Raw genomic sequence first — 11,991 nt, 5'->3', positions numbered from 1 at the left:
ATTTCTAATCACACACACTGCCCCCTTCCCACCGTGCCAAATTGAAAAAAAGGAATGTTGTTTTCCCTATAAGATAAGTCCTGGAAGCAGATCACACCTATATCATGATGGAGATTTTTTTTGTGTGGAAATGACCAATCAAAGACTAATATAATGCTTATGCTGTTGTCACATGACTCTAGCATCATTCTGCATATATAAGCTCACTTTTTCATTAAAATAAACTAGAAGTATTCATAGACTGAACTTGTGTGTCAGCGTGAATCCCTTACAATGTGCGCAAATTCAAAAGCTATTGTCATAAATTAGGACAGGAACAGATAAGCAATGGATGAGTCAGTCCTTGACTAAATCAACTTCAAACCCAACCCTACTCCTAACCCACACCCTACCCAAAACTCAAAAACCACCCCCTACTCAAAACCCTTCTAACATTCCACTGCCTCCTTGTAGATAATCATGTTAAGACTCCCATGTGCTACTAAACACATTACCATCACTGTTGCGGAGAGGTTGGTGGAACAGAACACACAGAGAGCAGTGGTACATACAAGGCTTTTATTGAGTGATATGGAGGAAACATGATGAGTATATCTGGCAAAATAAAAGTTAAATCCATACCACAGGGTGTCACAGATGACAAGACTTACCAAGTTATTGTAGGCAATGCGGGGGCAATAGTCCGTTGCACTGTCTATGTTAAAAAGCAAGGTGGTAGACTGTCAGGCAAGGAGTTACGTCCGAGTAGCACACAACAGACAGACCTGGGGCAGGCAATGATTAAATCCAGGTTATATCATCAGCACAGGCGTGGAAGATAACAGGGCAGCAGAACTTGAGCAGGCAAGGGTTAATTACAGATTGAATCCTCAACACAGGGGACAGCACCCAGCAGGCAGGCAGAAATCAGCTTGGCAAGGATTAAATTCAGGTTGAGTCCTCAGCACAGGAGGTGGCACATGACAGTGCGGCAGAACTCGGGTGTGCAAGGATTAAGTCCAGGTTGGATCATCAACACAGGGGGCGGCATCAAGCAGGCAGAGAGGAGAGAGTTAAATCCTTTGCACAGGGTAGCAATTCAGGGACTCACCAGCCAGCAGTGGCACCAACAGAGGAAGTCTAGGCAGCTATTCAACAACTCCTCACGGGTCTTCAGAGGGCTGTATGTCTTGGTTGCAGTTTCAAGATCACACAGGCAATGTAGAACCACAAGTCCCAGGATTGCGCAAAGCACAGTTCAATGCATCACCTAGAGAGGCCTGCAGCCAGAAGTTACTCTGTCCATCCTGAATTAAGCTCTGCCCATTCTTCCCCCAAGCACCCAATGCCAACAAGTCTGGCAAGAGCTCAATCTCATTTTATACCCCCTGCGGTCCATATGAACTCCAAATTTTAAGTAAGCAGACCAGCTGACTAATAGACACATGTGTTGATTTCAAAAAACACTAAAATAAAAATAGAAAATCTAAAATTTCTGGGGAAATTGTGTGAAGTATTCTTGCAGTCAACCGTAACAAAGTGATTGATGAAATGTAAGCAGTGAACATGGCAAGCCTGATAGTGATAAATGAATTTCAGATTGTATTTTGCAGCTCACAGTTAGCCTGTTGACTCAGCTGCCTGTCAATCATCTTTGGTTGCTATAGCAAGTCACTCAGTCAGGAAGCTGACAGACTTTTATAAACACACTTCTCCAACTTGGCAAATTCACTGGCAATTACCATATTTAAAAACTTTTTATTTTTATAAGTATAAATGCTACTACTAAGAGCCTTATATTGTGATAATCAATAGAAGCAGAGCTAAAGTTTGATGTATAGTATGTCTCTGAAATATTAAAAATGAAGGCACAGTTGCATTTTAAAAATGTAACTTAAAATTTATGGTGGCTCTGAGTGAAGTTTCTCTTAAAGTCAATGTGAGTGGTGATGTTCAAAAAAATGTTCATATTGTGAAAACTATCAGGAGTATGGCTTAGCCGTGAACATTTTTAGTGACAGCCGATAGCTGAATGTTTTTATATAAGATATGTGTAGGTGGGCTTGAAAATGACAGAGTGATGGCAGTTTACAAATCATGTTATGATTTTTCCTTCAACCCTGTAGCTGTGCTCTGCTTCCACTGTAGATGCAGCATTCATTCCTACTGTAAAATTTAACAAAAAAAAAACAGAGATTAATCTTAAAAAATTCAGCAAAACATTCCACAAAGTGATAGCACAACAATCGTGAACAATACGCACGTTTCCGTATATTACTTGTCTATGTAGTGTAAAAACTGTAGTATTATTTAGGGTGGTAAAATTGGCTATAATAATAAAAAAAAGAATAATTATATATATGTGTGAGAAAAAAATAAGTGTTCCTAAAAGAAGACATAATAACAGGAAGGGGTCGCCATTCAAGAACACTTATTAACAGGAAGGGGTCTGCTATGCAAGAACACTTAATATTTCTTATCTCCATCACAATCACTCTGCTGCCTCCTTGTGGATGATCATGGTATGACTTGCCTATGTTATGATAGGCATTACTCATGCTCTGCTGCCTCATTGTGGATGATCCTGGTATGACTCCGCCTGTGTTACACACATATTACTGACATTATGCTGACTCCTTGTGGATGATCCTGGTATGGCTGTCCTATGTTACTATACATATATTACTGTCACTCTGCAGCAGCCTTGTGTTTGATCCTGGTATGACTCCCCATGTTACTATACACACATTATTAATAACACTATGCTGCCACACTATCAACTAACCTCTGCACCCTTACAACAATAAAAAAAAAAAGGTAATAACCAATAGAAGACAACAGCAATCAAAACCACAAGCCAACAAAGAGCGCGCACAATAAGCACATACCCTGACCCTAAAAAAAAAATGTTAAACAGCAAATACATTGGCCTGGCTTTACACAAGGGAATGACAGGCCCTTATTGCTGCTGTGTATGAACAGGACTGCACAGCAGCAAAGAGGCTGGTATTTAGATGTGTACATGTGTCTAAGGCAAGGACATTGTTTAGTCTGCTGCACAGTCCTGTTGCTTGTTCAGATATAACAGCAAATACTTTAGTACATCCACCCTCAGACACATGCACACAATGAAATATCGGGCTCTTAGTTGATGCACAATCATGTTTGTTCAGAGACAGCAGCACAGAGGCTGGTATTCCATTGTGTGCATGTGGCAGAGGAAGGCCGGGATCAAGTCTTTGCTGCTCTATCTGAACAAACAACAGGACTGTGCAGCAGATTACACATTGTCCCGGCCCTATTCAGCCACATGCATGCACAAGAATAGCAGCCTTTTGGCTGCTGCATCTGAACAAACAGGACTGTGCAGCAACAAAGAAGCAGCCGTTCTGATGTGTGCATGTGGCAGAGTAACGCTGAGCCAATGTCTCTGAACACACAATCATGACTTTGCAGCATTAAAGAGGCTGGTATTCCATTGTACAAATGTGACTGAGTAAAGCCGGACCAACATCTAAGCAGCTGCACAGTCCTGTTTGTTCAGTTAAAGCAGCAAAGACTTTATCCCGGCTTTCCTCAGCCACATGCACACAACAGAATACCGGCCTCTTTGATGCTGCGCCTGAATACACAGGATTGTGCAGCAGCTCAGACATTGGCGAAGGCTTCAGGTGGTTCTAAAGGCTAAACATGTTATACCTTTATGTATTCTCTGCATTAAGGTAAAAAATATTCTAGTAATCGTTCTGCCACCTCACCGCCCCCCCTTATACCTACCCGAGTCCTGTCATGATCCAGGGCTGTGCACATTTACATCAGCTTTCTCCTCTCTGCTCACAGAGGCAGTAGTGTGAGCCATTGGCTGATGCTGCAAATCAAATCCTGCAAGCACAACGGGGTCAAGCTTCTCTGTATGTGTCAGCAGACACCCCCTGCTTATCTCAGAAATGAGCCGCAGTTGTGCCGAATATTAAGTGGCTTGCTACTGGGGACAAAGAAGAGGAAGAGCTTAGAATGCTTACTGGGGACTCCAGAAGAGGAGATTTGTGGCTGCTTTGTGCAAAACCATTAAACAGAGCAGTTAAGTATAATATATATATTATTAATTTTTATTTTTTAAATAGCCTTTAAAAATTCTTTACTCAGCTGCATACAACCACAAACACACCAGAATTCAAGCCTGATATTAAAGTGTCTTAGCTGCTGCAATCTTTGCCTGTTCAGACTGAGCAATAGTGAAGAGGCTGGTATCTGGTGTGAATGTGTGAGAGTGTAAATCCTAGCGGATGCACAGTCCTATTTTCTAGTTCTGAAAGATCAACAGCGAGGAGGTTGGTGTCTGATATGTGGTTGTAAACTCATCCTACCTTAAGTCACAGGGTGTCCTCGCTGCTCCATCACTTCTTCCCATAGTCCAACCCAGGAGAAGTACTCTGTAGATGACGGGACGTCTCTGACATCTGGCAGGCAGATCACAGCTTCTCTCTACTCTGACCAAGAATGAAGAGTATTCTGAGCACAGAGAAAACAATCATAAGACAGTGAGTAACCATCTATGCCTGGAGACACCATACACCCCCATCCCACCCCTCTATCTCACTGTCCCACATCTGTCCATCTATGCCTGGAGACACCATATACCACATCACTCCCCTCTATCTCACTGTCCCCCATCTGTCCATCTATGTCTGCAGACACCATATACCCCATCCCTCCCCTCTATCTAACTGTTCCCCATCTATGTCTGGAGACACAATACACCCCCATCCCTTTGTGTTTGTGAACTACCTAGACTTGTCATAAAAATGCATCGAACAACATGCACCAAACCCAAACTCTGGGGCCAGCAGCAATCCCCTCCGCATAGCCACACTATCAAGCTAACGCCCAGACCCCCAAAGCCTGATAACATCACGCAGCTTACAGGGGATCCTGAGTCGGATGGCTATAGTCAGCAGCAGCTTCCATCGGGCCTGACTGGTCCTCTTGAGTAAAAAACTGAAGCCTTGCTACACAAATTATGCGCAATAGTGCCAGAGGAGATTACAGTTGCCTCTTGAAAATTATCTTCTGATCTGCTTTGAGATAGAAAAGAATTGAGCCATCGTGCCCATCAACTAGAACATATGGATCTGGTGACTACGGTCTTGGAGGGCCATGAACAGGAGGTGGATGATCTGCATGCTGAGATGGACACCCTAAAAGATAAATTGAAAGAAGCTGAGAATAGAGCCCGAATATACAACATAAACAGTGTCAGCTGGAATCAATAATAGCTTCAGCCTCGGCTGAATTTAAGCAGGTACCTACCCCATAGAACCGTAGGTTGTTAGATCAGGCTTGCCTGGAACTGGATCTCTGTTTGACTGAAGATACCAGAAAAGTGATTTGTGCCAATAATGAGCACTGGTAGGGCCAAAGAGAATGGTCTCTGTAAGAAAAGAAATTCACACACACCAAGCCTTTCAAAGAGCAATGTAAATCTTTCATTAGACTCCCTATATATTGTATCACAGAATGGACTTTGACTGGATACTTGTAAAGGCTGTGTATGTCAACAATGTAGATTCTCCCATACAGCAAAAGTGGGTAACTGTTACCTGTATCATAGTAGAAGCCGGTGCTGTTCGTACAGAGAAATTATTGGATGCTATTCCTGCCTCTTCCAAGTATACGAATATTGTGAGTTCAGTTCTATGATAGATACACAGCTTTGACATGCATGTATTCAGATTCTAATGAACTCATTATGGGTATCATAGAAAAGGAATTAATCAACATGTAATCCAAGAAACAACATGGAGTTATGGGAAACAAAACGGCAGACAAGAACAACATACATTTCCCTTCCATAACCCTATCCCTTTTACCATTAGCCGCCCCCCCTATGGGCGAATGGTGGGCAACAAATGTCATCAGCATTCAGGGTGGATGCCATATGATGTCCTCCCGCACATGCTCAGATTGGGCTCCTGCAGAGCAGCGCGATCTGTCACCGGCGGTGTAACTCGGACACGGATGATGACAGATCGGAGTACCGGCCCCTGTTGCCGGTACCATGTGACCTGCTGTGAACAATCACATGACAGTTGTGGCCAAATCACAGCTAAGCACCAAAAAAAAAAAAAAAAATAATGAATCTATGACATTCAGGTAAATACTTGCTTATAGCAAAGTAATTCTTTCCTATACGCTAAATTTAAAAAAAAAAAAATAAAAAAAATTACTTACCAAAATTAGTACAATGATACTATGGTAACATTGTACTACTTTGGTCATAGTGAACTATTAAAAAAAAAAAAAAAAAAAAATTTTTTCATACTGTCACCATTCAGTGTCCCTGATCACAGCCATGCCAGTTATATGATGACGCTGTACTGCACTGGTGACAGGATGTAAAAAAAAATTTTGGAAAGACATTATTTTAAATTTTCAACAAAATAATGACCAAAAAAATAAAAATTCAAAAAAATTGACATTCCTATTATGAAGTACGTCGGACGGTCTACTCTGCAAAAAGGGGTCATTTGGGGGATATCTGTACTGTTCTGACATTTGGGGGATATCTGTACTGTTCTGACATTCTTGGACCTCAGGAAATGACATTGGCTGTCAGTACTTCAGGATTGATCAATATTCAGATCTATCCCATAGATTGTGAACTCTATAACTTTCCTACAAACTAAATAATACATCTTAATTTGTGTTATTTTAAACAAAAACATGGAGCAGAATACATCTCGGCCTAAATTTATGAAGAACAATTATTTATTTGCAAACTTTTCTAAAATAAAAAAATAAAAAATTGTGTTTTTATCCAAAATTTTGGTCTTTTTAGTTAATTTATCCAAATATAAAAAGCCCAGCGGTGATTAAATACCACCAAGAGAAAGCTGTAGTTGTGTGAATAAAATGATAAAATGTTAGTTTGGGTACAATGTTGTATGACCGCGCAATTGTCATTCAAGGTGTGAGAGCGCTGAGAGCTGAAACCTGTCCTGGGGGGGGTGGGGGTGACAGTGCCGGTATGGAAGGGATTAACAAGGATCTATTGAAGGAAAGTCTGGAGACAGCAGCTGCAGTAATAGAAAAGAAAGAAAATTATTTTTGTAAAAATTTAAAAAAATAAAAAAAAAAATAAAAAAAAACATGAAAATAAAGGTGTATTTGTGAGGAAACAGCGGTGACCTTTCCCTGACAGAATGTGACAGGACGGCGCACTTGTCAGTCAGAGTGGGGCTGTGATGCCAGCTGCTGATTGGCCAGGAGGGGGGTGAGGGTGAGTCTGAAGCCAGCAGTGGCAGGTGAAGGTTGTGTCTGGCAGAGCTCCGGCACCGGCTGCTGATTAGGCAGAAGATGGAATCCTGCAGCCCAGGAAGGTGTGAGTCTGGCTATGAGGAAGGGGATGAAGAGGCCCCTGTCCTCACTACGGATGAGAGGCTGTTCCTTGGAACACAGGCCGTAGTCAGTTGGGGGAGGCCGCAGCCAGGTGAGAACCAGGCCGCAGCAGCAGCGAGACAGGAGAAGGTCCAGTTACTGATGGAGAAGCTATGCCGTGTCTTTGAGGTGGGGATGGCGCACTTGGCCAAGCTGAGGACCTCCAGAGACAACATGAACAGTAGCAGGAGGAGCAGCTGCAAAGCTGACATTGACAGGCTGAAGGGCCTCTGTGGTGACAACTTGGATTTACTGAACAATTTGTCCAAAAGTGGCCCCGGGCAGCGTGAGTCATTGGTGGACATATTACACAGAGTGAAAGCGGCCAGTGGACTAGGCAGCCAGGCCTCTCGCAGGGCCAGGGATGGACTTTCACCTCAGGTGACAGGGGTGGTGGAGACCCCAGAGGTGGGAGCTGCAGCTGAGGTGGACCCCCCCTTACAAGCAGCAGAGAGTGATACAGATATGGACACAAGTCTGACTGAAGGGGTAGTGGATCCCATGACTGGAACACAGAAGGAGGTGACTGCCCAAGCAGACTTTTCAGTCAGGAAACCTGTCGTTGTGGTGCAGAAACTGACAGAAGAGTGTGGAGCAGCAAGTCATGTGAAAGGTGTGAAGAAGAAGCAGCGAAAGGTAAAACATGAACATTCACAAACAGTATTGTCATCGAGTGGCCGCAGCAAGAAGGCGCCGGTCTCACAGACGGCATCTCCTGCACGTAGACAAGCTTCAAAGGCTTCAAAAATGCCGCCCGAGGCTTCCAAAATGGCGGCCGCAGCTGAGTGTAAACTCGGACCCGCCCAGGGTCATTGCCAGGCTACTGTACCAGCTTCTAAAATGGCGCCCGCAACTGAGTGTGAACTCGAACCCGCCCAGGGTCATTGCCAGGCTAGTGTACCAGCTTCTAAAATGGCGCCCGAAGCTTCTAAAATGGCGCCCGCAACTCCCGCCCAGGGTCATTGCCAGGCTAGTGTACCAGCTTCTAAAATGGCGCCCGAAGCTTCTAAAATGGCGCCCGACGCTTGTAAAATGGCGGCCGCAGCTGTGTGTGAACCCGTACCCGCCCAGGGTCATTGCCAGGATAGTGTACCAGCTTCTAAAATGGCGCCCGACGCTTGTAAAATGGCGCCCGAAGCTTCTAAAATGGCGGCCGCAGCTGTGTGTGAAGCCGTACCCGCCCAGGGTCATTGCCAGGATAGTGTGACAGCTTCTCATACGGCGCCCGCGGCTGAATGCATGCAAGGACCCGCCAAGGGTCATTCCCCAGCTAGTCAGCCGGCGCCCGGACATTCTGATATCCCTACAGCGACACCCGAAACGGACGGTATCCACGGACCCGCCCAGGGTCACTCTACCGCTCATCGGGAGGAGGACTCTGATCTACGAGTGCAACTGGAAGAGGGAGGAACCGGCGCCGTGACACCGAGACCGAAGAGGAACTTACCTGCATCCCAAGCGCCCCTGACATGCGGACAAAGCAATGTGCCAGCTTCCAAGATGGCGCCCGCGGCTGCGCACACACCCGGACCAGCCCACGGTCAATCTCAGGCATCACAGTCGGAGGCAGAGGCGGAGCACAGCAGGAAACCAGAAGTAGGCGTGGCCAGCGCCGTGACACAGGAAGTCACACAAAAGACACATGAATCCGAGGACTCAGGGACTGGTGAGACTGTACACACAGGGAAAAAAGGTCCAGAGTGGGGGGACTGTGAGCCGGGGGTGTTGGAGACTCCTTGCCCTGCTACAAGTTACATCAGGGAGCAGGAAAGGTCCCAACAACAGGAAGTCTGTACAGAAGTGGTCCCTGGTAATGCCGATATGGCGGTCTTAGGTGCGGGGTGTGGTGTGGACTCTCCCTCCCCTAAACCCCCCGCAGGTCCCCAGGACCTCTGTGATAGGGCCCCTACAGGTAAAACGGGGGAGGTACATGGGCAGAATGGTTCTGGGGCATCCGCTGCCCGCAAAAATCCTGACAAATGTGTAAAGTCCCAAAGGAAGGCTGAAGTGTCTAAGTCTGCCCCTGTCCCTGCAAAAGCTGCTGACAGTGCCCGGAGGGAGCCCCAAGGTGCCAAAGTTGGTGGGGTGCAAAACCTCCCCCCGGATAGTTCCAACACGGTGGCGTCCCTGCAGGAGGGTAGATCCTTTGCGGATGTCGCAGGTGCCAAAGTGAGGCAGGAGCCCTCCCATGGCCAGTTTGGCCCCCAGTCTTTTGCAATGCCCCCAAGTTTCCAGGGAGCTGGGACATGGTCCAGAGTTACTGGTGGTCCAGAGAGGAGAAGACGGAACGTGGTCCAGCTTAAGTGGCAGGGGGAGGGTCCATGCCCAAGTAGAGGGGAGGTGGTGGACAGAGTCCTCAGCCTGGGCTTCAAAGTCGCGGATATATTCGCGGTCATACACCCCCATGGTACGTCTGAATTTGATGTCAGCTTCCTAACCCCTATATTAATGGAATTTTTTTTCATGAGGTACGATTTGGTCAAGTCACAGACGGCATGGAAGGGTTTCAGACTGGTGGCGATTTCCAGGCAGGAGGAGGTCAAACAAGTCACCGTCATGGTAAGAAATGAGTCTCTTCCTCAGGAGGACATCGTCACTTGGTTGAGCAGATTTGGTCAGCTCCAGGGTCCGCTGAGGAAGAGACTGGACGAGAAGGGTATCTGGACAGGCACGTGGACTGCCCATGTAAAGCTGGGTAGGAGGGGCCTGTCAGTCTCTCACATCCCTGCCAGTGGATTCATCGGCAGGGATCGCATCCTGGTTTTCTACCCAGGACAACCAAAACTGTGTTTTAAATGTGGGAGCCCGACCCATTTTAGCGCAGACTGTACGGTGCAGCGATGTATCCGATGCAACGGAGTGGGTCACGCCGCAGACGTCTGTCACATCATCGTCTGTAACTTGTGTGGGGTAATAGGCCACCCCTTTAGTCGCTGCCCCAAGGCCTTTAGAGGCCATGCAACCGGTCAGGAGGAACCTCGGCCTCCGAGGGAGTCTTCGAGGACCCATACTGCTGCCACATCTCAGGATACTGTCACAACTGCCCCGCCGGTTAGGAGGAAGACCCCGGCACAACTAAGGAGATCTGAGAGGAGGAGACAGGAGTCTGAGCATGCAGGGCGTGCCAGTGTTACGGACCAGGATAACTCTGAGGTTGAGTGTCAGGCCAATCAGAGTGAGGTCCCACCTCCCCAGATAGAAAACCTTCCTCCTTCCCCCCCTCCCCCTTCTACTCCGTTGGTCCCTCGGCCCAACACTGAAACATGTCAGGAGGAAGCGAGCACGGTTTGCACGCCGGTGCCCCCTGCTGCCGAACATTTCTGTGGCGCCCTCAAAGTCCCAGAGGGGGGAGGTGTGCAGGCCCCTAGTACACAAAAACGTACCAGGAGGCAAACAAAGGAGCTGACTCCCACCAGTGGTGAGAGCGCAGGGGAGGTTTCTAGAGATGACTGGCAGGCACATAGAAAGAGGAGGAGGAAGAAAACAAAGGGGGCTGTGGAGCAGCCTGGTGTGCCCCGGTCTGGTGGTCATCAAGGGCCCCCGGATGATGGTTTTCTGCACCTCAGCAATATATTTTCTGTGTTGTCCTCGGAGGAGGACGAGGACGAGCAGTCCTCGGTACATGAAATGGACGCTGTGGATTAAATGTTTTTCTTTTCTGTATGTCAAGGTTGAGCATAACCACATCAAACACTAAGAATGGCTGTACCCGCTCCATGTCGTCTCGCGACCATTAATGTCGCGAGTATTCGCTCTACGGCGGCTCGCTACATGGCCTTTGATTTTCTCAGCCGAGTTGAAGCTGATATTTTATTTTTGCAAGAGACCTGGCTAGCATCTGTGGCGGAGATGCACCTTGCAAAGAGGGAGTGGAGGTATGGGCCCTCCCTCTGGTCTCTTGCGGCCGAGCCCTGTAGTGGAGTTGCGGTCCTTTTTAAGACCGGTTCGGTGGCATGCCGACGAGTGGTTGAGGTGGAAGTCGGCAGATGTTTGGTGGTAGACGCTGTCGTGAGGGGGCAATCCCTTCGCCTTATAAATTTCTACGGCCCTCAGTCCAAGAGGGCGAGGAAGAGCCTCCTCACGGCAGTCAAGCCCTATCTTTTTACGTCCCAGCAGGTGGTCTTCGGCGGTGATTTTAACACCATCACTAGGCCGAAGGACAGGGCAGGTGCCGGAGGCCCCCTGGGATACGATAGCATCTTTCTGAACAGCATAGTCAGGGAGTCCGGCTTGGTGGATGTGCACGTTCGACACTTCCCCAACCTCACCGGTTTCACGTACGCCCGAGGTAGTTGTAAGAGTAGACTAGATAGGTTTTTTTTGAAGGGGGACTCTGTCTTTGTGGGCCCTGTGCTACAAACGGTAGAGTTCTCCGATCACGTTTTGCTATCCGTCACTCTGAATGTTGCCGAGACCCCTCAGAAAGGGCGGGGCTTGTGGCGTCTAAACGTGACGCTACTGGAGGACTCTGCTGTTAGGGAAGCCTTTGAGGCCTTCTACACGGATCAGGCCTCGCTCCTTGAGAGCGGCTGCTCCCGCCTCGAATGGTGGGAAGCAGTGAAGAAGAGATCTGAG

At 47.2% G+C, this 11,991-nt stretch overlaps 1 protein-coding gene and 1 long non-coding RNA gene across 5 annotated transcripts; one reads left to right on the top strand and one right to left on the bottom strand.

The window, feature by feature from the left end:
- Window positions 1-544: 544 nt before the first annotated feature.
- Window positions 545-6,692, bottom strand: LOC149427394 (uncharacterized). 4 transcript variants are annotated; one of them, XR_016311294.1, is made up of 5 exons: window positions 5,580-6,097; window positions 5,290-5,410; window positions 4,904-5,177; window positions 4,347-4,491; window positions 545-2,145 (listed from the first exon to the last, which is right to left on the bottom strand). It is a non-coding gene; the product is annotated as an uncharacterized LOC149427394 (long non-coding RNA). The 4 variants fall into 4 exon arrangements; XR_016311295.1 differs by having other exon boundaries at window positions 545-2,142; window positions 3,757-4,491; window positions 5,290-6,692; XR_016311296.1 differs by having other exon boundaries at window positions 545-2,142; window positions 5,290-6,682.
- Window positions 6,693-8,376: 1,684 nt separating this feature from the next.
- Window positions 8,377-11,061, top strand: LOC149427393 (uncharacterized). Its single transcript, XM_089668082.1, has one exon. The coding sequence runs from the start codon at window positions 8,407-8,409 to the stop codon at window positions 11,059-11,061; it is 2,655 nt and encodes an 884-aa protein (XP_089524208.1). The 5' UTR covers window positions 8,377-8,406.
- The last annotated feature ends 930 nt before the right edge of the window (window positions 11,062-11,991 follow it).

Source organism: Staurois parvus, unplaced genomic scaffold (assembly GCF_062004578.1).
Source record: "Staurois parvus isolate SC_StPar_1 unplaced genomic scaffold, SC_StPar_1.0 ptg003811c, whole genome shotgun sequence".
NCBI classification, from domain to species: domain Eukaryota; kingdom Metazoa; phylum Chordata; class Amphibia; order Anura; family Ranidae; genus Staurois; species Staurois parvus.
This window is presented reverse-complemented; position numbering and strand designations above follow the sequence as displayed.